This window comes from Macaca nemestrina, chromosome 19 (genome assembly GCF_043159975.1).
Source record: "Macaca nemestrina isolate mMacNem1 chromosome 19, mMacNem.hap1, whole genome shotgun sequence".
NCBI classification, from domain to species: Eukaryota; Metazoa; Chordata; class Mammalia; order Primates; family Cercopithecidae; genus Macaca; species Macaca nemestrina.
This window is the reverse complement of record NC_092143.1, coordinates 74,270,263-74,295,850: the sequence shown is the minus strand read 5'-3', so window position 1 is coordinate 74,295,850 and position 25,588 is coordinate 74,270,263. Positions and strand designations below refer to the sequence as shown.

General features: G+C 42.7%; 1 protein-coding gene and 1 long non-coding RNA gene across 27 annotated transcripts in view; one reads left to right on the top strand and one right to left on the bottom strand.

Moving 5' to 3' along the window:
- The window catches only part of LOC105478829 (DLG associated protein 1), a 493,816-nt gene extending 469,232 nt beyond the window's left edge, over nt 1-24,584 (top strand). For 13 of the 22 annotated variants that reach the window (XM_011736479.3, XM_071085837.1, XM_011736488.2 and 10 more), the window contains 3 exons: nt 10,815-10,906; nt 17,973-18,125; nt 21,230-24,584. In XM_011736479.3, coding sequence (XP_011734781.1) covers nt 10,815-10,906; nt 17,973-18,125; nt 21,230-21,439 — 455 coding nt within the window. In that variant the 3' untranslated portion in view covers nt 21,440-24,584. Of the gene's footprint in view, nt 1-10,814; nt 10,907-17,972; nt 18,598-21,229 lie in introns of those variants that run through there. The other 9 variants (XM_011736480.3, XM_011736478.3, XM_071085836.1 and 6 more) reach the window with 2 other exon arrangements.
- The window catches only part of LOC105478831 (uncharacterized), a 47,445-nt gene continuing 24,738 nt past the window's right edge, over nt 2,882-25,588 (bottom strand). Inside the window, exons 4-7 of one of the 5 annotated variants that reach the window (XR_011617304.1) lie at nt 6,986-9,128; nt 5,308-6,813; nt 3,956-4,048; nt 2,882-2,947 (exon numbers count right to left, since the gene is read on the bottom strand). This is a non-coding gene — a long non-coding RNA (uncharacterized lncRNA). Of the gene's footprint in view, nt 2,948-3,955; nt 6,814-6,985; nt 9,129-25,588 lie in introns of all 5 variants that reach the window. The other 4 variants (XR_011617306.1, XR_011617305.1, XR_011617307.1 and 1 more) reach the window with 4 other exon arrangements.

The following is a 25,588-nucleotide window of genomic DNA, read 5'->3' as shown; positions in this document are numbered from 1 at the left end:
ATTTGTGGTCAGTGATCCTTGATGTTACTGTTGTAATTGTTTTGGAGCTCCATGAACCATGCCCATATAAGACAGTGAACTTAATCAATAAATGGTGTTTATGTTCTGAGTGCTCCACTGACCCATCATTTCCCTGTCTCTCTCCCTCTCCTCAGGCCTTCCTGTGCCTTGAGTCACAATAATATTTAAATTAGGCCAATTAATAACCCAATAATGGCCTCTATGTGTTCAAATGAAGAGTTACAATCTGTCACTTTTTTTTTTTTTTTGAGACGGAGTCTCGCTCTGTCGCCCAGGCTAGCGTGCAGTGGTACGATCTCGGCTCACTGCAAGCTCCACTTCTTGGGTTCACGCCATTCTCCTGCCTCAGCCTCCTGAGTAGCTGGGACTACAGGCACCCGCCACCGTACCCGGCTAATTTTTTGTATTTTTTTTTTAATAGAGACGGGGTTTCGCTGTGGTCTCGATCTCCTGACCTTGTGATCCGCCCGCCTCGGCCTCCCAAAGTGCTGTGATTACAGGCGTGAGCCACTGCGCCCGGCACAATCTGTCACTTTTAATCAAAAGCAATAAATGATTAAGCTTAGTGATTCCTCAATAAATCATGTCACTAAGGCATGTCAAAAGTCAAAATAAGCCAGAAGCTAGGCTTCTTGTGCCAGATAGCCATGTTGTGAATGCAAAGGAAAACTTCTTGAAGTTAAAAGTGCTACCCAAGTGAACATACAAATGATAAGGAAGCAAAACAGCCTTTTTGTTGATATGGATGAAGTCTGAGTGGTCTGGAGAGAAGAACAAACCAGGCACAACATTCCCTTAAGCCAAAGCTTAATCAGAGAGACCTTGTAAATCTCTCTCTTTTTTTTTGAGATGGAGTTTCTGTCTTGTCCAGGCTGGAGTGCAGTGGCGTGATCTCGGCTCACTGCAACCTCCGCCTCCCGGGTTCAAGTGATTCTCCTGCCTCAGCCTCCCAAGTAGCTGGGATTACAAGCATGCGCCACCATGCCTAATTGTGTATTTTTAGTAGAGACGGGGTTTCTCCATGTTGCTCAGGCTGGTCTTGACCTCTTGACCTCAGGTGATCCACCCGCATCAGCCTCCCAAAGTGCTGGGATTACAGTCATGAGCCACCGCGCCTGGCCAACTCTCCTCGATTCTGTGAAAGCTGAGAGAAGTGAGGAAGCTGAAGAAGAAAAGTTTGAAGCTAGCAAATGTTGGTTCATGAAGTTTAAAGAGAAACTGTCCCTGTAATATAAACATGCAAGGTGAATTCCTAGTGCTGATGGAGAAACTGCAGTAAGTTATCCAGAAGATCTAGCTAAGATCATTGATGAAGATGATTACACTAAACAACAGATTTTCAATGTAGACCAAACAGCCTTCTATCGGAAGGAGATGCCATGTAGGCCTTTCATAGCTTCAAAGGACAGGCTCACTCTCCTGTTAGGGGCTCAGGCAGCTGGTGACTTGAAGTCGAAGTCAATGCTCATTTACCATTCTGAAAAACCTAGGGCCCTTAACAATTATGCTAAATTTGTGTGCTCTTATAAAGTGTGCTCTATAAGTAAAACAACAGAGCAGCCGGGTGCGGTGGCTCAAGCCTGTAATCCCAGCACTTTGGGAGGCCGAGACGGGCGGATCACGAGGTCAGGAGATCGAGACCATCCTGGCTAACACGGCGAAACCCCGTCTCTACTAAAAAATGCAAAAAAAACTAGCCGGGCGTGGTGGCGGGCGCCTGTAGTTCCAGCTACTCGGGAGGCTGAGGCAGGAGAATGGTGTAAACCCAGGAGGCAGAGCTTGCAGTGAGCTGAGATCGCGCCACTGCACCCCAGCCTGGGCGACAGAGCCAGACTCTGTCTTTAAAAAAAAAAAAAAAAAAAAACAGAGCCTAGATGAGAGTATCTCTGTTCACAGCATGGTTTACTGAACACTTTTAAGCCCACTGTTGAGACCTGTGACTCAGAAAAAAAGATTTCTTCCACAATATTGCTGCTCATTGACAATGCACCTAGTCAGCCAAGAGCTCTGATGGAGATGTACATGGAGATGAATGTCGTTTTCATGCCTGCAAACATGACATCTGATTTGGTTTGGTTGTGTCCCCACCCAAATCTCATCTTGAATTGTAGCTCCCATAATTTCCACATGCTGTGGGAAGGACCTGGTGGGAGATGATTAAATCATGGGGGTGGTTCCCCCATACTGTTCTCATGGTATTGAATAAGTCTCATGAGATCTGGTGATTTTATAAGGAGTTTCCCCTTTTGCTTGTCTATCATCATTTTCTCTTATCTACCGCCATGTAAGACGTGCCTTTCGCCTTCCACGATGACTGAAGCCTCCCCAGCCATGTGGAACTGTGAGTCCATTAAGCATCTCTCCTTTATAAATTACCTAGTCTCAGGTATGTCTTTATCAGTAGCATGAAAACACAGGAATACAACATCCATTCTGCAGCCTATGGATCAAAGAGTCATTTGGACTTGCAAGTCTTCTTAGTTAAAAATACATTCCATAAGGCTATATCTGCCATAGATAGTGAGTCCTCTGATGGACCTGGGCAAAGTCCATTGAAAACCTTCTGGAGGATTATTTGTGATCCAAAGGATAAATGCTTGAGGGGATGGATACCCCATTCTCCATGATGTGCTTACGTCACACTGCATGCTTGTGTCAAAACATCTCATGTACCCCATAAATATATACACCATGCACCCACAAAAATTTGAAAAAATAATTTAAAAATTAAAAAAAAAAAAAGAAAACCTTCTGGAACGGAATCGTCATTCTAGATGCCATTAAGAACATTTATGATTCATGGGAAAAAGTCAAAATAACATTAACAGGAGTTTAGAGGTTGATTCCAACCTTCGCAGATGACTTCGAGGGGTTCAAGACTTCAGTGGAGGAAGAAACCACAGATGTGGTAAAAAGTGCAAGAGAACTAGAATGAGAAGTGAAGCCTGTAAATGTGACTGAATTGCTATAATTTCATGATCAAACTTGAACAGAGGAGGAGTTATTTCTTATGGATGAGCCAAGAAAATAGTTTCTTGAGATGGAATCTACTGTTGGTGAAGATGCTGTGAACACTGTTGAAATGACCACAAAAGGATTTAGAATATTACATCGACTTTGTTGATAAAACAGTGGCAAGTTTCAAGAGGATTTTCACTCCAATTTTTTTTTTTTTTTTTTTTTTTTTAGACAGGGTCTCCTCTGTTGCCCAGACTGGAGTGCGGTGGCACAATCACAGCTCACTGCAGCCTCTACTTCCCAGGCTCAGGTGATCCGCCCAACTCAGCCTCCTGAGCAACTGGGACTTCAGGAATATGCCACCATGCCTACTAATTTTTTATATTTTTAGTAGAGATGGAGTTTCGCCATGTTGCCTAGGCTGGTCTTGAACTCCTGGGCTCAAGTAATCCTCCTATCTTGGCCTCCCAAAATGCTGGGATTACAGGTCTGAGCCACCACTCCCAACCTTGACTCTAGTTGTTTTTTTGTTGTTTTTTTTTTTTGAGACAGAGTCTCGCTCTGTTGCCCAGGCTGGAGGGCAGTGGCATGATCTTGGCTCACTGCAAGCTCCACCTCCTGGGTTCATGCCATTCTCTTGCCTCAGCCTCCTGAGTCGCTGGGTCTACAGGCGCCCGCCACCACACCTGGCTAATTTTTTCTATTTTTTAGTAGGGACAGAGTTTCACCATGTTAGCCAGGATGGTAATCTGCCCGCTTCAGGCTCCCAAAGTGCTGGGATTACAGGTGTGAGCCACCACGCCCAGCCCCTTGACTCCCATTTTGAAAAAAGTTTTACTGTAGGTAAAATGCTGTCAAACAAATATTGTATGCAACAGAGAAATCTTTCACAAAAGGAAAAGTCAATTGATGCGGCAAACTTCATTGCTGTCTTATTTTTAAAATTGCCACAGCCGGCCAGGGCAATGACTCATACCTGTGATGCCAGCAGTTTGAGAGTCCAATATGAGAGGATCACTTGAGGCCAGAAGCTTGAGACCAGCCTGGGCAACATAGCGAGATCCCGTCTCTACAAAATATAAAAAATGAAAAAAAAATTATTTTAAAAGGAGATATTGCCATAGCCACCCCTATCTTCAGCGACTTCCACCTTGATCACAGCAGCCATCCACATCGAGGCAAGGCCCTCCCTTAGCAAGAAGATTGTGACTTGCTGATGGTTCAGATGACCATTAGCATTTTTTAGCAATAAAGTATTAGGTACTTTTTTTTTGACATTATGCTATTGCACACTTAACAGACTACAGTATAGTGTAAACATAACTTTTATATGCACTGGGAAACAAAAAATTCCTGTGACTCACTTTATTGTGATATTCATTTATTGTAGTGGTCTGGAACTAAACCCACAATATGTCTGAGGCATGCCTATATTGCCCAGAGAGAAAGTTAGACTAAAATGAAACATACTAGGTGAATTACAGTGTAGGTGGCAGAAAAATGTGACAAGTTCTATGTAGCATATGTACCGTAGTAACCTTCACCACGGGGAGCCTGTCAGATGTAATCCATTGCAGGGGTGTCTGTCGTATCTGGGCTTCAGGGAACATACTTTGAGGATATAAGAAATATGTCTATTCTTCTCTGTTTCTGAGGCCCTAAGGTAAGGTCTGATGATCGTGAAGTTAGGTGTAGTATCATGTAAGAATTAGAAGCAATCAGAGAGGCCAGGCGCAGTGGTTCATGCCTGTAATCCCAGATACTTGGGAGGTTGAGGCAGGAGAATCACTTGAACCCAGGAGATGGAGGTTGCAGTGAGCCAAGGTCGTGCCACTGCACTCCAGCCTGGGTGACAGAGTGAGACTCTTGTCTCAAACAAACAAAAAAAGAAGCAGTCAGAGAAATGAGCACGTCTGCCTTTTCAGTTCTAGAGACCTAACTTCTCTTGAAATAGGAAAGGATACATATGCTACTTATGCTTAAGGATTTGTAATCCTGATTTTAACCCAGCAAAAAGATCACCAGCGCACTGAAACTCCTTGCAGCTTTGTCATAGACCCACTGGGAGGGTTAAAAGAAAGTGTTTCTTCTCTTCATCCTTGTTTCTCTTATACTACCTCCTTTTCTCAAAATCACAACCTATCCCACAGAGGTCAGTGGGAAAGAGAAGGTATCTCTCTTCTAAATGGCTGGGTCTTTGAATGTAGTCCGGAGATTTCAAATCATAGTTTGCATAAAAGACTCCCCTTTCCCACAGCCAAAATAGTTGTTCTCTGCTTCTCATTATGACGTCTAATCTTTAAAAGAAAAACAGAAATTGAAACTTACACCCACCATCTCTTTCAAGGTGTCCTTGGTTCCTCTCTTCTTTTCAGGATTGAAATTGCCTTGCCTGCCAGTCACTTCAGGTGGATGGATGTGGTTTGCTCTTGCTTCCTAATGTGGGACAGTGATCAGGTCTGGCTCTTGCTTCCTAATGTGGGACAGTGATCAGGTCTGGCTCTTGCTTCCTAATGTGGGACAGTGATCAGGTCTGGCTCTTGCTTCCTAATGTGGGACAGTGATCAGGTCTGGCTCTTGCTTCCTAATGTGGGACAGTGATCAGGTCTGGCTCTTGCTTCCTAATGTGGGACAGTGATCAGGCTTGGCGAATTCCTTCCAACTCTCCCACTGACTTATTACGCCACTCACCCCTAACCATTGGCACTGGCTGGGAAATGTTGATAAAGAAATTACATGCAACCTGGCATAGTGGTTCATGCCTGCAGTCCCAGCTGCTCAGAAGGCTATGGCAAGGAGTTCAGGGCTATAGTACCCCATGATCATGCCTATGAATAGCCACTGTCCTCCACCCTGGACAACATAGTGAGACCTCATTCATAAATAAATAAACAAATAAATAGAAATCACACTCAGTGGATAAATGGAATGTGGTATATACATACAATGAAATATTATTCAGCTTTGAAAAATAAGGAAATTCTGCCATATGCAACAACATGGATGAACCTGGAGGACTATATGCTAAGTGGAATAAGCCAGTCACTGGAGAACAAATACTGCATGATTCTGCTTATATGAGGTATCTAAAAGAGTCAAACTCAAGAAACAGAGAGTGGAATGGTGGGTGTCAGGGTCTAGGGGGAGGGGGAAATGGGAATTTCTGTTCAGTGGATCTAAAGTTATGCAAGGTGAATAAGTTCTCGAGATCTGCTGTACAACACTGCACCACCATTAACAAAACTGTATTGTGCACTTAAATATTTGTTAAGAGGGTAGATTTCATGTTAAGTGTTCTTACCACAGTAGAGAGAGAAAAAAAAAGAAGGAAATCACACTCAGATAGCTTCTACTTAAGTAGATTCAGACACAATTTTCAGTGAGTGTAGAGAGAAGAGAGCCCAACTAGACTGGGGTCAGAAGATAGGGACTGGCCACAGCAGGTGTCCCTGGGGAAGAGACTTTGTAGTTTGAACACAAGTTTTCTCAAATGAAGTTATCTGCTCTGCCTCGCAGGGTCCTGTGAGGATCTAATTAGATGCCTGTTTGTGAGTTTTGAAATACCAAGTGATGATAATTTAAGTAAACACATATTCACATTTAAGTAAACACAAGGCCTCCCAAAAGTTCTTCCTGACTTTATGTGATTCACTAACCCAGGGCTGTCCTCTCTATTGTGGGTCTTTTTAAATATCTATTGTGGAGTAAGAGGTTTGAAGAATTGTAAGTGGGGGGTTTATAGAGAGTGCTTACTTCTTAAGTAGGAGGAATTCCATTCAACTCTGTCTTCTGTTTTGTTCTGTACTTCCACTGTGGGACAGACTCACAGAGTAGCTGGGGAAGGAAAGGAAAGGGAAGAGTCTATAAGCCTCACCATCAGGTGCCTATACGGTGTCTGGGGAGGCTGGATTTACTTAGATAAAAAGAACTGCCCAGCAATACAAGGCTTACTGTCTGATTAAGTATTACACAAATATATGGTATGAATCATGGTTACATGGCTTGCCTGGGTGACACAGCAGAGATAATTATTCTGTAAGATGCACTTGAATGTACCCTAAGGGAGATGGGTGGAAAAACTGTTAACCACATCTGGGTTGAACAATCTGTAAAAAAAAAAAAAAAAAAAGCATGACCAGAATGTGAAAGAGATCAACTCAACACCCATAGAGCTTTAAAACCCCCATTCTAACTTTCAGAGAAAATCTGCTGCTATTGGCTACAGGGTCTCAACTGTGCTAGTGACATTGCCCCAATCTAACACTAAAAAGACCCTTAGCTATCACCTTTCCAGGACCAGAAAAGACACCTTATGAACTCAGTGATGGGACTGAAATAGTCATTCTCTACTGCAATGGTTTCCTCTGGGGATGAAAAGGAATGGGATAGGCCGGGCGCGGTGGCTCATGCCTTTAATCCCAGCACTTTGGGAGGCCGAGGTGGGCGGATCATGAGGTCAGGAGATCAAGACCATCCTGGCTAAAACTGTGAAACCCCCATCTCTTCCAAAAAATACAAAAAAAATTAGTCTGGTGTGGTGGCGCCTGTAGTCCCAGCTACTCGGGAGGCTGAGCCAGGAGAATGGCATGAACCTGGGAGATGGAGCTTGCAGTGAGCCTAGGTCACACCACTGCACTCCAGCCTGGGCGACAGAGCGAGATTCCATCTCAAAAAAAAAAACAAAAAAAAGGAATGGGATAAGAGTGGAGAACATTTACTTTATCTGTAGGGCTTCATTTCATAGGAGAGAGAGAAAAGGGAAAAAGAAAACAAACTCAGCAGGATGCGGTGGCTCATACCTGGAATCCCAGCACTCTGGGAGGCTGAGGTGAGAGGACTGCTTAAGCCCAGGAGTTCGAGACCAGCCTGGGCCACATGGTGAGACCCAAGGTTGGTTTAACCCACAGATGCAAAACCCATGGATACAGAGGGCCAACTGTATTTTTTTTTTTCTGCCCTGAAGGTTGGTATTGAACATTTTAGAGTAGTTTCAAAACAACATCGAGATGCTTCTTTCTTCTTCATTTCATTTCTTTACCAACTTTCAGCCTTTTTATTTCCACTTTTTACTTCTACTGGTGTTTACCATTTATTGTTTATTAATTTCAACTTCCTCAAGGCATGGGCAACAAATGTGAAATTTACTTTTGGAAGAAAGAACTTACCTCACACACACAGAGTGTCTAGTGGAAAAAAACCAAACCAAACAAAACAAAAAACCTCCATTACAGCTTCTTTCTTAAAATTAAAGTGAGTTTTTAGTTCTCTGGAAAAGAAAGTGTGGAGGATGAGGAAATATGAGCCGTCATCTGCTTCTCCCAAGCCTCCCTGTTTCATGATCTCATTCTAGGCCCAAGCAGTCATCTCCCCACCCAGGACCTAGGAAAGGTCATCTTCTGGACACAGGAAATGCAAGTATCCCGGAGCCAGTAGGGAATTTCCATGCAAGGAACATGACAGCAAAAGCCCGGGAAACAGAAGGGCCAAGGGCCGCAACTCCACCCCAGATACTTTGCCAGGGCTCTTGCCAGGCCATGCTGAATGAAGAAAGATGTCCCTTGTTTCACTTTTGAGAAGACATCTGAGTTAGCCCTAACTTATGTGGTTGCATGTTGCCCGAATAATATAGAATAATAATAGAACAGTGCTGTCTCCTCTTTTGAGAATCACTGTCTTACTCAGTGACTTTTATTATGGGAGTCTATTATATAGCTCAAGCATCAGACGTAATTGAGAACCATCAGCTCAAAGTTCTTAGGTAAATCAGAATAGCTGGAGTTTCTGTGATAGCTCCCAGGAGCTGTGGAACCCAGCCATCAGAGTGGAGACCTAGGTACCCTGGTCATAACCTCCCAGGATTCATTCTGAGATTTGCCAGTCTCACAGTCCTACCCTTCAGCAAGATAATTCAGAGAGGTTTCCATAAACCTCAGAGCTTACCTATAGCCGCATGCTCACTTAGGAAGTGCCTGCTCCATATACCTTCTCAGAGCTGGAAGAGGTCAACCAGAGAACATACCTGTCCCAGGAGACCAAGATATCCAGTCACCTAAGATAATCCAGACTTTGTTTTTCCTCTTCTCTCCTAGCCAGGGCAAGTGTGGCTCTCACAGTGGGCACACCCATAGAAGAGGTAGAGGTTTCCGATCCTAGATAATAACCAATAATTATTAAGTGCCTACTGTAAATCCAACACAGCCCTAAGCAATTCAAATACACTAATGCTTTTAACCTTCCCAACAACCCTCCAAATAGGTACCATTAGCCCCATTTTACAGATGGGAAAGTAGAGATGGTGACTTGTCCAGGCAGTAGATGGTGAGGACTCTGGCCCACTCAGGCCCTGTGTCTCCATAAGCTGTCCTTTCTGGGGATGTTAAGCAAAGGAGAGGAGGTCTTGCACAATTGATTTATTAGTTAAAGAGGAAAAGGATAACCACTCCAAGAGATTTTAAAAGCAGAGCAGAAAAATAGAACTTAGGCCTAAGAAATTGCTGCTAGACAGCTGTCAATGGAGACCCCTCGAGATCACGGAGGGAGGGGACAGATATCTGCCTGTGAGCTGTTTGGTGTGGCTGGTGACATATTAGAGGAAATATAAATGCGCTGAGTGACTTGTGGGAATGCTGAAATAGTTGAGTAATGCCTACGTAGAATGTGCAGCAGAAACCATTATCTAGCCTAGCAGTTTAAAACAAATAAAGGAGCAAATTGCTAGAAAACCCTGGGCCAGAATGGAGTTTCTTATTCTTCGATTTCTGTCGCTCAGACTTTGTGGGGAATGAGGTTGAGAAAGGCTTCATTCCACTCGGGCGTCTGGCTCTGTATATTCACAACAACCGGACTGCTTAAATCCTGTAAAGATTTCCAGAGGGGCAAGTGCTCTTCTGAGACGTTCTCCTGCTTTAGTTTTTGATCCCTTCCTTCCCGACCATTACGGCGTGTTGAGAACACCCTGGTGGGTAGCGGGGCAGCTGCACCCAGTCCCAAAGTGTGCAGGCGAGCCCCAGGGACACTGCAGAGCTGGGCATTGCTCAGCAGAGAGCAGCTCCGCTCTGTCGGAGCACGCCTGCCGGCAGCTGAAAGGTGCCTTAGATTGCTGGGGAGACAAGAAGTAGCCTGTTGCAGAGACGATTTTCAGCACGGTGCCTAGGGAATTCGCCCTATGTTGTTAACAGGAAGATTGGGCTGTGGAGTGTAAAAGCTGGGACGGCCTTGGTGTTTTCTAGGCAACAGACTGAACATGTTCACTCCTTAGAAAATACTTCAGTCAGTCACAGCTCTTTCCTAACAGTACCAGTGGCTGAGCTCCGGAAAAATATGAAAGGATATGGATGGGATATGGTGAGTGCCAAGAGATTCCCCCTCCAGTTTAGTGTTGCTTTCCTTGTGTTTGGGCTTGTATTAGAAAAACAAGCCAGCCGACCATGACGGCTGACTCCATCAATCCAAAACTATACTGGTAAACACTTGAAATTCATCCTTGCGGTAAAGGAAGTTAAAAAAAAAAAAAAGCAACAACTGTTTGCCTCTTCTCTTGGTAACATCCAGTTCTTGGTAACATCAGTGCTGGAAAACTCCATTGCTCCCAAGAAATATGCAGGAGGAGCATGTGTTTTTCCAAGTTGATTTTATTACTTTAACCCAGGAGCCTCTGTGACATAGACCAACAGGGTAACAACAGTGATTGGGCTGTCTGGGTGGGCATGAGTGTTCAGTGTGTGTGTGTGCCATTTTCCCTAATTATTACAGCATAACTTCCTCTTTGCTTTACCAGACTAAATCTCAACGATGAAGCAAGATGTGTAAATTTCTCGTATGTTTGCTCTTTTCAGTTCTAGGAAAAATCCGAACCGCAGTGGGCAGTGCTCAACTTCTCATGGCCCAGAAATTCTACCAGTTCAGAGAACTGTGTGAAGAAAACCTGGTAGGTAACACTCTCCTTCTATAATTTCCCTGCTAGTGCCATAAGAAGAACATCTTACCAAGACTGGCCCAACTCAAGTAAAACTGATTTTGAACCAAGTCAAGGTCCATTGGAGTCTCTCACTTGGAACAGAGAATTGTCTGATGAATCTTATTTCCTGATTGTCTTAAAATTAAAATGTTTATTTTTCACTTAAATAATCTTAGAAGAAAAAATTCAATCAAGTTAAAACTATTTCCTGCTTTTTTTGTAACTGAAAATTTTCCATTTTCCTGGCTTTCACATGGCATCTCTGATTTTATTGTTCTTATCAAAATATGAAGCAGCTTGATATTTCTAAAATAATATTGCCCAAAAAAATCATTTTGGATAGTGATTTTCTTTCTAAAATAGCAGTCAATGACTATTTCCTAATCTGAGTTCTCTGTTTTAATTCAAGAGCCAGAAGTCAAGGATGTTACAAAGTGTAGATTTGATCTCCTTGAGACAAATGAAGAATTCATCCTTCTTGGACATGCAAAAACAAAGCAAAACAGGCTGGGCGCAATGGCTCATGCCTGTAATCCCAAAACTTTGGGAGGCCAAGGCAGGCGGATCACCTGAGGTCAGGAGTTCGAGACCAGCCTGGCCAAGATGGTGAAACCCTGTCTCTACTAAAGATATAAAAATTAGCTGGGTGTGGCGGCGTGTGCCGGTAATCCCAGCTACTGGGGAGGCTGAGGGAAGAGAATCGCTTGAACATAGGAGGCAGAGGTTGCAGCGAGCTGAGATTGAGCCATTGCACTCTAGCTTGGGCAACAGAGTGAGACTTCGTCTAAAAAAATAAAATAAAATAAAATAAATCCCTGCAAGAATAGCTTTTATTGCTCAATTGTTGGTCAAGCTGGGTCTAAAACAAAGAAAATGAAAAGCAACTTGTTTACACCTTGTGGCAAGTGAAAACAATTATTAGCAATCTAAATGACTTAAAATATGATCTTAGAGGTTTTTATTTTTCTTTTATCCCCAACAATTGACAGGCATGATTTTTGAGTTTTTGTTTTGTTTTGTTTTGTTTTGTTTTGTGATGGAGTCTCGCTCTGTCACCCAGGTTGGAGTGCAATGGCGTGATCTCAGCTTACTGCAACCTCTGCCTCCCAGGTTCAAGCGATTCTCCTGCCTCAGCCCCCCAAGTAGCTAGGACTACAGGCACATGCCACCATGTCCAGCTAATTTTTTGTATTATTATTATCATTTTAGTAGAGATGGGGTTTCACTGTGTTAGCCAGGATAGTCTCAAACTCTTGACCTTGTGATCCTCCCATCTCGGCCTCCCAAAGTGCTGGTATTTACAGGTGTGAGCCACGGCACCCGGCCAGTTTTGGAGTTTTAACCACTTCTTGTTAACAAGGAGAAATACAGACTGAAAGAAATTTATGTAGACAGGGATCAACCAAGAGAAAATATAAAGTATGGAAAAGTTGGTAGTCTCCATCCCTCTTTTCTTTTTGTAATCTCTCTTTAGGGCTCTTCCCACACTCTCCCACCCCCTGCCTAATACACACACATTTATAATTCATTTTCCCCTCTCTCAGAAAAAATAAACTCACCCTTCTTCCAATTTTTCAGAAATTTATTCTGGTTTATGAGATCATTATTATTAGTAAATGTATTAATAAGTGAATTCAGTCCAACAAATATTCTATCAAGCTTCAGCTATGGGCCAGGTACAGAACTCCTGCTAATTTGCAAACTTGCTAATATGTCACAGATCTCAATTAACATGATTCTCTGTGCTTTAAATATAAGAAAGCTTATATAAAGCCGTATTGCTCAAACATGTACATGAGGAATAGGTACATGAGGAAGTCAATGTGTACACGATACAGGGAAAACACAACACACCTTGTTAAAAGAAATATATGATGAGCAACTATATTATGAAGAAGAATGTAAACATTGTACAAATTTTTTATTTATTTATTATTTTTTTTTTTTTGAGACGGAGTCTCACGCTGTTGCCCAGGCTGGAGTGCAGTGGCGCGATCTCGGCTCACTGCAAGCTCCACCTCCCGGGTTCCCGCCATTCTCCTGCCTCAGCCTCCTGAGTAGCTGGGACTACAGGCGCCCGCCACCGCGCCCGGCTAGTTTTTTGTATTTTTAGTAGAGACGGGGTTTCACTGTGGTCTCGATCTCCTGACCTTGTGATCCGCCCGCCTCGGCCTCCCAAAGTGCTGGGATTACAGGCTTGAGCCACCGCGCCCGGCCACATTGTACAAATTTTAAAGATGAAATTGCAGACAAAAGTTTTGAAAAATTTGCAGATTTTTTTTTTTCACATGGAGTTTCACTTTTTTTTTTTTTTTTTCTTGAGACAGAGTGTCACTCTTGTTGCCCAGGCTGGAGTGGAATGGTGCGATCTCGGCTCACTGCAACCTCCGCCTCCCAGGTTCAAGAGATCCTTCTGCCTCACTCTCCCGAGTAGCTGGGATTACAGGCATGCGCCACCACTCCCGGTCAATTTTGTATTTTTAGTAGGCAGGGTTTCTCCATGTTGGTCAGGCCGGTCTCAGACTCCTGACCTCAGGTGATCCGCCTACCTGGGCCACCCAAAGTGTTGGGATTACAGGCGTGGGCCACCGTGCCCAGACGAGTTTCACTCTTGTTGCCCAGGCTGGAGTGCAATGGCGCGATCTCAGCTCACTGCAACCTCCACCTCCTGGTTCAAGCTATTCTTCTGTCTCAACCTCCCAAGTAGCTGGGTTTACAGGCGCCCACCACCACACCCAGCTAATTTTTTGTATTTTTAGTAGAGATAGGGTTTTACCATGTTGGCCAGGTTGGCTAGGCTGGTATTGAACTCCTGACCTCAGGTGATCCACCCTCCTCGGCCTCCCAAAGTGTAGGGATTACAGGTGTGAGCCACTGCACCGGGTCCAAAAATGTGCAGATTTCTAGAAAATGTTAACCTCGTTAAAGCCAGCTTTTGACGTTTCCTAGTTCCTATGGGCTCACATTTCTTGGCCACTAGAAGCACATAGGTGGTAAAATATGCTTCTCGTATTTTAGGTAGACTGAGGCACACTGGGGGAAGAGAGTCACAATGCTGGTCAAACCAGGCCCCTCCAGAAACAAGTCAAGAGCCTGACATGTGCCTGACACCATGCTGAGAGCGTTTACATCCCTGGTCTGGTTACATGCTCAAAAAAAACACATGGAGTTGACAGTGACTTTTTTTTTTCTTCCCCCCGAGAAGGAGTCTCACTCTGTTGCTCAGGCTGGGAGTGCAGTGGTGCGATCTCAGCTCATTGCAACCTCCGCCTCCTGGGTTCAAGCGATTCTCCTGCCTCAGCCTCCTGAGTAGCTGGGACTATAGGCGCCCACCACCACACCCAGCTAATTTTTTATATTTTTAGTAGAGACGGGGTTTCGCCATGTTAGCCAGGCTGGTCTCGAACTCCTGACCTCGTGATCCTCCCACCTCGGCCTCCCAAAGTGCTGGGATTACTGGCATGAGCCACCTCACCTGGCCTGATAGTGACATTTTAATGACAGTTTACAAATGAGGAAAATGGGCACAGAAAAACTAAGAAACTTGCCCACAGCCCCATGGTAAAAGGCAGAGCCAAGATTCAAATCCCAGTCTATTCGACCACAATCCCTATAAATCCCACCCAGGATGTGAGTTCACTCCTCCTGCTCGTGGAGTGGACTCAGCTCTATGCTCCTTTGCCCCAGGAGGCACTATGGCCTGGTGGCAGCACTGCTTAGGTCCACAGCTGCATGAAAGTGGCACCATAATTTGTCAGAACCAGACCCAGCCTCCTTTGATGAGTTCCTGTTCTGAGGAGAAAAATCATAGCTCTATTTTGAAAACACTTACTCATTATCACAAACTAGACTCTCAGGCTTAGAATGAATAGACAAAAGTTGGCCTCTTCCAACATAACTAAACCAAGGACTCCAGCCTCCCTTGACCCTCCCCACTCTCCCCTCCAGCCCCCACCTCTGGTCTCCAAGGCTTAGATTAAGGAGTGAGCTGCCGCTGCACACGACTCACTGATTTGGAGAATGGCTGAGCCTAAACGCTTTCTCTCTGTATCTCTGTCTATCTTCTTAATGATGTGGGAGCAAAGAGATTCTTTATGAGAAAGGAACAAGTTGCCCATTATACAGAGTTAAATACATTTAAGAAAACACCGGCAGGGCAGAGTGGCTTGTACCTGTAATGGGAGGTGGAGGCAGGAGGATCTTGTGGCCAGGAGTTCAAGACCCGCCTGAGCAACAATGTGAGACCCCCATCTCTACAAAAAACACAAAAATTAGCTAGGCATGGTGGTGCATGCCTGTAATCCCAGCTGCTCAGGAGGCTGAGGCAGGAGAGTCACTTGAGCCTGGGAGGCAGAGGTTGCAGTGAGCTGAGATTGTGCCATTGCACTCCAGCCTGGGCAACAAGAGTGATGCTCTGTCTCAAAAATAAATAAATAGATATATTTATAAATTTATAGTTCCCAAAGTGCCCAATAGTTGTAAAGTTCATTAAAAAATAAATTTTAAAGTTTGTGTTTGATTCAGTATTAAAATCTATTCTAATGACATCTGAATTAATGAAAGGGTTTCTCTGTAGTATTCTGATTTAGTAAACTAAAAAAAAAAAAAGGGGGGTTTTCAATATTTAGGTTTTCAGAATAGACAGATACAAGCTTTGACAAAGGACCTCTTAAATATAGTTTGATGCTCCTACAATCTATTTGGCCTCATTGGTAACTAAGACTAAACTATTCATATTTTGAAAATCAATGAAGTCTTGAGGTCACCAGGCCTATTGGCTACATTGTTTCAGTACATCAATGTACGAAATGATAGTTCAGTGGAATCAGAGAGTGTAGGTACACTGCAGTGTTTTCTTTTCTCTTTTCCTTTCTTTTTTTGAGACAGCCTCACTCTGTGGCCCAGGCAGGTGTGCAGTGGTACGATCGCGGCTCGTTGTAGCCTCCCACCTCCCAGGCTCAAGTGATCCTCCCACTTCCGCCTCCTGGGTAGCTGACACCACGGACACGTGGTCAAAGCTTGTACCTGTCTATTCTAGAAATCTAAATATTGAGAAATCCTTTTTTTTTGTTTTAGTTTACTAAATCAGAATACTACAGAGAAACCCTTTCATTAATTCAGACATTGGAACAGATTTTAATAATGAATCAAACACTTACAAACTTTAAAATTTATTTCTTCTAATGAACTTTAGAACTTTCGGGCACTTTGGGAACTATACATTTATAAACAGAGCTATCTATCTATCTATCTATTTATTTATTTTTGAGACAGAGTGTCACTCTTGTCACCCAGGCTGGAGTGCAATGGCACAACCTTGGCTCACTACAACCTCTGCCTCCCAGGTTCAAGAGATTCTCTTGCCTCAGCCTCCTGAGCAGCTGGGATTACAGGCATATGCCATCGTGCCTGGCCTATTTTTATATTTTTAGTAGAGGTGGGGTTTTGTCATGTTGGCCAGGCTAGTCTCGAACTCCTGACCTCAGGTGTTCCACCCACTTCGGCCTCCCGAAGTGCTGGGATTACAGGCGTGAGCCACCACAACCAGCCTTCATTTATTTTTATTTTGAGGTAGGCCAATAATACTGGTGCACCCAAGAACTTAAAACATCTTTACAATCCATTATTTTGATGGTCATCAACCGTGTACTTTCCAAAATTCTGATAGCAGTTTTATTAGGGGTTAGTTTTAAAAGCATACACTGGCCTCATTCATGTTATTATAGGACGTGTAGTTTCACAGTCTATCCAGTTGCCTGAAATACCAAGAGGTCACCAAAACAGATACCAGTTAGGATCTTTTTTTTTTTTTTTTTTTTGAGACAGAATTCTCGCCCTGTCACCCAGGCTGGAGTGCAGTGGTGCGATCTCGGCTCACTGCAAGCTCCGCCTCCCGGGTTCACACCATTCTCCTGCCTCAGCCTCCCGAGTGGCTGGGACTACAGGTGCCTGCCACCACGCCTAGTTAATTTTTTGTATTTTTAGTAGAGACAAGGTTTCACCGTGTTAGCCGGGATGGTCTTGATCTCCTGACCTTGTGATCTGCCCACCTGGGCCTCCCAAAGTGCTGGGATTACAGGCGTGAACCACTGCGCCTGGCCCTAAGATCTCTTGACCTATGGAGGCTGCTACCCATCTAACCATGAATGCCTTTAGCTACTGTTGCAGGTAGTGATTAACAAAGAGTATGACATTTTCAGTCTCCTAGCTGTGTTTTTTCTGTCTTAGGTCATATAAATTCAGGTTTATACATTCTGTTATCAGGGATATGTAGATGGGGCAAAGAAAGTCAATCCTGAAACACTAAAGAATGTTCACTATTACTTAGCAAATGGGTCGTTACAGACATGTAGATATATGTATGTAGAGATAATGTGTTCTCACATTTGCTATATGATTTTATGGTCAATTTAAAATGAATGGCTTTCCAAATGATTTTGTCAAAGCAGTCATATGATAAAATTACTTCCTATGATAAAATTACTTCCTATATTATTAAACATCTTAATTATTAAACACATAGTGCTTTGAAAATCCAATATTTCATTACTAATCATTTGTTTATCCTAGTGTTTTACTTGACATGAATATTTAAACTAATCTTATTTTAGAGTCCTTATCTGTTCTCTGGATAAATTGCATGGCATGTAGTCGAATACAAACTCTAATAATAATATACTGTATTTTTTTTCAAAAATGGCATTTTCATTTAAATATGGTGTTTTAAAATGCATCCTGTAGTAGATCACACGTTCTGGGATTTTTCATATGTTTAGACCCTTCCCCCATACCATATTGAATTGATAGATGTGGTATCACAACAGAAGAGTTTTACAACCTTGACATTTGAGAATCACTGACTCAAATGGATGAGTGTATAAAATTACCATTTGTAACCTCACTTTTACCTCATGTCTGAAAACAAAAAGAAACTCATCCTCCTTATGTTGTTTGAAATATTTGAAAATGCCTCTTTGGGCCCGTGCTTGTCGAGAATTGCCTCTAAAGCATGAATGTTTTTCTTTCTCTTGTGCAGAATCCTAATGCTCATCCAAGACCCACCTCCCAGGATTTGGCGGGGTTTTGGGACATGCTGCAGTTGTCCATAGAAAATATTAGTATGAAATTTGATGAACTTCATCAGTTAAAGGCCAATAATTGGAAACAGATGGATCCTCTTGACAAGAAGGTAGAACAATGTAGATTTTGTATGGTTCATTTAAAAACCTGCACAAACACTGGACAGTCTAAATAGGCTTCTGCATTCAGTCCTGCTGTTTACAATGTGAAATGGAGCTGATATCATATTCATTTCATTGTAATGACAATGTTTACACAGTAATCATTTGGGATATTATCTGTAATATGTTTCAGGCATACTTTTAAAGAAAAACCTGTCTCTGTGAATTGGAAAATGGGAATGTGGCTTTTTTGTTAATTAAACTTTAAGTTAAACCATTTTAGTTACTGGAAGGAACTGCCTCCATTTTGCTTTTTAAACTAAAATAAATGACATCTTCAGTGCATGAATCCATAGAACAAGAATTCAACTTCCTTACACCCCTAGGATGTGTTTTCAAGAAAAATAGGATGCCCTGAAAAATAACTGACTTTGATAATCATTTCATAAATATAGTAATAAAGAAATTACTGTTGTTCAAGTCTAAAAATATATATACCATAAAGTTTCACAGTAATTATATAAATGTTGGGATTTTTTTTTTTTTTTCAAAAGAGTTTTGCTTTTGGTTGATATGCCTTGGGGAATATTGCTCACCGGGGTCCTCATGCAACAGTTTAGAAATAAAGACTTAAATTCTTTTACTTTAATTAATCAACTGTAATTTTCACGTTTGATTATGGTGTTCCACGAGGCTCACACAGGTATCCAACGTCCAGCTCCCCAGGCTGGCGTGTCGAAAGTGACTTTTTTAACCCTTTGCTTTCCTATGGCCTCAGGTCAAATAATTCCAAGAGAATCAACCTCTGAAAATTGAATGGCTGTTCCCTTGAAATGCTGGTGGCCCTGTTCTTTTCAGGTCCCCCCACCCGTCAGAGAGCTAACAGCAATCTAATCCATTCTGCTGCCGCATATCATGTTTTCAGGGTGCTTGGGGTCAGTGGGCTCCCAGGAAAAATCCAGTCCCAAGGGACCATCTGTAAGTGACAAGAGGGTGATGCTCTCATCACTGTCCCCCATTTCCAATTCTGTCACCATCAAAATGGGGGTTGTAGTGTTAAATTGGAAAGTCCTGTTGATGTACATGTGGCCTCTCACTTGGGAAGCCAAACATTTGCACCCAATCTAGTTTTCTTTAATCTGTGTTTAAAACTATCTGCTAGATAAGCTATAAATCAGTCTTATTTTAAGAAAACACTACACATGCACACACACTGGTAATTTAGTTTCCAGAGCTGATCAATCTCATTTCTTATTCATTTATTATTTTTTATTATATATCTTTTTAATAATTATTGTTGGCCGGGCGCGGTGGCTCATGTCTGTAATCCCAGCACTTTGGGAGGCCAAGGCGGGTGGATCACTTGAGTCCAGGAGTTCAAGACCAGCCTGGGCAACATGGTGAAACGCCGTCTCTACAAAAAATACAAAAATTAGCTGGGCGTGGCGGTGCACACTTATAGTGCCAGCTATTGGGAGGCTCAGGTGGGAGGATTGCTTGAAATCGGAGAGTTTCAGTCTGCAGTGAGCCATGATTGCGCCACTGCACTCCAGCCTGGGTGACAGAGCGAGACCTTCTCTCAAAAATTAAAATAATAATAATAATTGTTTAAAAAATCAAAATGTATAAGGAAAATGACTAAAAAAATCCAGTATTCATATTTCTAAAAATATCCACTGAGTTATTCCACAATGAAGATTTAAAATGTCTCAAAGAAATGATGCTAAGAATTGATATATGTAACCTACTGATATTTACATAGTAAATCATTAGTTAGCTTGATTTTTAAGTTTTTTAATGGACTTTGCCTATGATCAGAGCTTTTCATCACCCCATGAACCTGAGGAGAAAAATGAACAAGCATAATCAGACTTGGTAGAATATAGTTTGCACTCCAGGCTCTCCTTTTTTCTCTTTTAAGCCACGCAGACTCCACCTTAGACAGCCGGTGGGGCAGCTCCAGGGTGAGAAGTTGAACTAGGCACTTGCCCTGGCAAGCAGGGAGGAATTGCTGTGTTGAGCATCGGTGTTAAGACACAAAGAGTGCCTTTGGAGAATCACCGAATCTGTATTTTAAGATAATGTTCACGCTTCGTTTTAGGAGAATGGAGGGTATTTTATTCAAAATGATAACATCAGCTTTATGTGCACCCTTTCACAGTCTACAACTTCAGCCTTCTTTCCCTCAGAGTCTTTTGTGGTCTAGATGCCATTCTTTCCTGCTGCATTTTTTTTTAATGCCAAAGAGCTGACTGTCTTTTGTTTTTGCAGTGGCGTTGAAAATATCCGCCCTTTCCATAGTTTGCTGCTGCTAAGAGGAATGACCTCTTTCATCCTGTGTCAACTTTTCATGGCACAGTTTCTGCCCCTGTGATTGGAATTGCCTCCTGGGCCACCACAGTTATCCCGAGGTCCCTAGTCAGAGTCACCTTGGAACTGACTGAACTCTCGAGTGTAGGAAATATCAATGGCCTCCCGCTCCCGTGACCCTGTATATTGTATATTGCTTGTGTGTTCGTGTGTGGTGGGCAAAAGGGTCTAACCTGGTGTAGCACCAACAAAGCTAAAGAATACAATCTAATATTTCTTCTTCCTCCTTTGGTTATTTAGCTTTGGGGGGAAGGGGAGGGTGGGCGGGCCGGGGACAGGGCGGACATGTTTTTAAGCTCTGAACCAAGCTTGCACCCGGTGACTTGCGTCCTTAGAGGGGATGCAGGGGTGCTAAGATGCTGCTGCAGCCGCTGCTTCCTGGCCCATCTCTGGCACCAGGAGGAGTTTGGAGTCTCCAGAGAGAACCACACTCAATGTGCTGGGAGCCGCAGGGGGCCTTTACAATACCCACTTCTTCCCTTGGAGAGACCTAGTTCTGCAACCCAGCCTTACCCCGGGCCTTAAGCTTACCGGGAATTTTTTTTTTTTTTTTTTTTTTTTTTCCTGCATCTTTTGAATACCCAAGCCAGAATAAGGAAGAAAAAAGTAGATATGCAGTATGCAGATCAGAACTAACCACCCCTAGGTAAAAAATGTGTGTTCTAACTACTGACCTATCCCAGTTTTTCCCAAGCTTGTCCTGAGAAGCTGTGTAATGTCCTGAACCTTCTGCTTTGATCAGGAGAGAAGGGCCCCTCCTCCAGTGCCAAAGAAGCCGGCGAAGGGCCCCGCGCCGCTGATCCGGGAGCGCTCGCTGGAGAGCTCGCAGCGCCAGGAGGCCCGCAAGCGCCTGATGGCCGCCAAGCGCGCCGCGTCCGTCCGCCAGAACTCGGCCACCGAGAGCGCCGAGAGCATCGAGATCTACATCCCCGAGGCGCAGACCCGGCTCTGAGCGCCCTGCAGCCCGGCCGCCGCCGCCAAGTATCTGTCCCCCTCCCCCTGCCACCCCTCTGCCGGCTCCCTCTTCCCCTCCGAGCCCGTCTGTTTCCGAGCTCAGTGACTTCCACTGTCGTGGTGTAGTTGTCCATCTCGCAGGAGCCGCCCCCCAGTCCCCGCGAAGCCCCCCACTTCCCGAACCCGTTTGCCCATCTTCTTCTTCACCGAGCTTCGCCCCCTGTCCTGATGCCGTCACCCTGCCTCGTACTGAGATCCAACCCTTTATTTTCTGGGCAAAGCCAAACCCACCTGTGTAGAAGTGACGCCTTTAGGTCACCCGCCATCCTCAGTTCTCTCGAGCTAGTCTGTTCAGCAATATAAAACCATAGGGTATTTCAGAAATCCAGTATCACAGGGTGATCCCTTGGGACTTACCGTCTTCCACATGAAAGAAACTAGGCCTCCGATTCCCTTTACTTCCCCTAAATGGTTATTCTTTTTAAAAGGCAGATGGAGCACTTTATTCACAACCTCAGAAATCACACCATCTCACTGGAATCCGTGAGGGACAGAGAGAGAGGGGACCAAGCCTGGCCTGGGGGTGGGGGACCTGGATGTGTAGCAAGGATGGGAGAAGCGAAATCTGCAGGTGCTGGGGGCACCTGCACACTCACAGCTGCACAAACTGCCTCACTGTTACTTCATCAATCACAGCTTCAAATGTTTCAATCAGCAGAAGATTGTAAATTCGATCTTTCAGGGAAATTAATCTATTCTGAAAGGCAATAACATGAAGCAAGGCAAAGGAGGCACTGATGGTTTAGGATACTACTTAAGGGATTTTTTTTGTCCTATTATTAAGAAAATCTAGACCTGAAATGTTTTCTCAACTCTTATTGTACTGTGTATATTTCTACTGTTGTCGTGGCGGCTGTTTTTAAAGGGAAAGTGTGGGTTGTATTAATTTGTTAGTGTCCATCCAGGTGGGCCTACCTGATTCCACATATATAAGTACATATCTGCTTGTAAAGCACTGTAAATGGCAGCAAGGCTGTTTTCAGAGAAGAGTTTGGGTTTTCCTACCATCCCTTTGAATGCTACACATCCGTCTATTTTAACCCAAGTAGTTCATATTTCAGATATATTTTCTCCTTTCGTCTCCTCTCACTACTAGAGTCCAGTAGGACCTAGCATAGGATTCTGTCCTATGTCAGATGGCTAAATTTTGACCCCAATAGACATACTGCCTCATTCGAAAGAGCCAGCGCTGTCATCCTGAGGTCCCAGGTAGTGAGAGAAGAAATTCGACCTGCCAGGGTCAACAGCCATGAAGAGGTGGGGGAGTCATGATTCATAAACACTGAAAGAAATCAAGGCTTTTGGCAGAGAGTGTTGATTTAGAATTGTCGTCATGATTGATGGGCAGTATGCATCGGTGTCTAGCTGAAGTTGTCTTTAAATGCCCTTACTCGTCACAGTTTAAACACTTAGGATGTGGCAATCTTAAGTATCACTGGCATTTTATGTCCAGCTCACACCCTAAAGCATTAGAAATTAAAAACAAAAGACTTTTAAAAACATACATCAAATATGCTTGCACCAGAGAAGCTTTTTAAAATACACTCTCATAGCCAGGTGCTAATTTAATTTTACTTATGAAATTAAGAGAGGTGATGGGTTCTAGCAACAAATATTTTCACGGACATATTCTAAAACCACTAGAGAATTCGCTACCTCTCAGAGCCATCGATGCTTTGAGCTACCTTTATAAACAGGGCACAAATGTTTACTGCTGTGGTTTACAAGAAAAGGGCTACTCACTTATTTTGAAACCAACCAACCAACTTTTAACTAGGGTGAACAAAGCACTTTGAGTGCTTTGTGAAATTGGAGCATACAGAGATTTTGAGCTTCAAGTATTTGCTAGTTTTAAAAAGAATACACCTTTTCTTTACCTTGTAGCAGCAATTAAAAGTCACACAAAGCTTGCATCGAGTAGGGCCAACTGCCACTTGGGTAGCCTATGGTCACATTCAATACTGAGAATGACTTGGAACTCACAGATTAATATGAAAGAAGCAGCGTTCATCCCAAGACCCATGCTCACAATTACAGCTCCGTGCCCTGAGGAAGAGTTAAGATTTGGATTAAGAAATAGATTTCCAATACGATTCAAGATCATCCTACAATATTTTCTTTGGAAACTAATTTAGCCCATGATATTTTAAAGAGAGACAAGAGAAGGCCTATTTATCCTGTCTAAGTGAACGGTATTTGTATATTCATAAGCTATTTTTGGTAAGAATTTTAAATCTTTTAGCTCAAGGCCTACAGGGCATCATGACCTTTGCCTTCCTTGAAAATACAATTTAAATTGTACAAACACTTTATAAAAAACTAATGATTGATGTTAGAACATGACCCCACACAATGCTGCTTGACCCCTGAAACTGACATTCATGAGCATAACCTTTGTTACATCGTTCTTTTTGATGTAATTTGTAGAAATGTTTTTTAGTTCATAATGGAAAATGTATGTACCCTGAAAAATTACTTATTTTGTTTAACTTTGGTATAAAGGTGTTGGGCATTTTCTTGGGGAGGGGGGGATTACAAAAGAAGTTTGTCTCCCACATCAAAAAACGTTCAAAGAAATTAAGTATTTATTATATTTTTTGCAGATGTTTCCATACAATTCACATAACCTTTTTGTAAAGAGAGATGAAGAAATGGATTAAAGATTTTTAATATTTGAAATGGTAAATAGAACTAATTTATTTGTAATATATTTCTGTTATTTATAGATGTTTCCTTAATGTTTTACTGTGCATTACCACTTTCATTTAAGCCTTATCCTTGTGAATTTACCATTTCTTTTTTAAAACATGTCTAGATGCATATTTTAAATAACTGGAATGTAAATCACTAGCATATCTGAATTCCCAAATGTAATTTTTAAAAATTATTTTGGTTTGGAAAAAAAAGATTCATTTGAAAGCCTTCAGATGGAGGGGTGGGGAACATTTTTATGGCTTTATGAATTGGAATTTCATAGGCTTATTTACCTAGATTGTGTGTGAACAAAAAAAATTGTAAATAGATGAATGTTTCCCATAATGTAAAAAGAAGAAATTAATAAAATAATTAATGCACTGCTTTCAGGTTGGTGTGTTTTTTCTAGAGTCCCACTTCTTCCAAAATATAACTCATCGTCTTTTGAGGGGAATACTTGTGCAGTGAAGAAGCGCGTCATTCTAACGTACACTGTACAGCACATGTGCTATTCATTGTTGATGAGGCAGGGAGAACTTACATCCTGTTTAAAGGGGTTTCAATACTGAAGAACTAAAAAGTCCTTTTACTCTGATAATCACACTTGTGAAGTTTCAGTTCAGCAGCTGAGACTAACTTTCTATTTTATGAAGGAGTGATGAACCTTCCAAATGTGCAAATTCACGTCAGTTTTACCTACTTTGATTTCTTCGCATACATTTCATCCACTTTGTTTCCTATACAACTCTCAAGCATAGGGAAAATCAGAAAAATGCTTTGTAGCTTTCATTCCATCCTTGCAATAATGAAAAACTGTGCCTCACTGAGGTTTAGTGACTTGCCCAATGTGCCACAATTATTATTATTATTATTTTTTTTTTTTTTTGAGATGGAGTCTCGCTGTGTCTCCCAGGCTGGAGTGCAGTGGCGTGATCTCGGCTCACTGCAAACTCCGCCTCCCGGGTTCACGCCATTCTCCCGCCTCAGCCTCCCAAAGTGCTGGGATTACAGGCTTGAGCCACTGCGCCCGGCCTGTGCCACAATTATTAAAAGATAGATTCGAGTCCAGAACCCAAGGCTTTATTGAGCTCCCTAGTGCCGTCGCTGTTATTCTTGCCACATTTAAAATTGGTAACTATTTGCCATTGTCAGTTTTATCTGGTTTTCATTTAGGTCATATTTGTAAACCTTACTTTATATATATATATATATATATATATATATATATATATATATACACACATACAAATTTGGCCAGGTGCAGTGGCTCACACCTGTAATCCCAATACTTTGGGAGGCCGAGGCGGGTGAATCACCTGAGGTCAAAAATTTGAGACCAGCCTGGCCAACATGGTGAAACCCTGTCTCTACTAAAAATACAAAAATTAGCCAG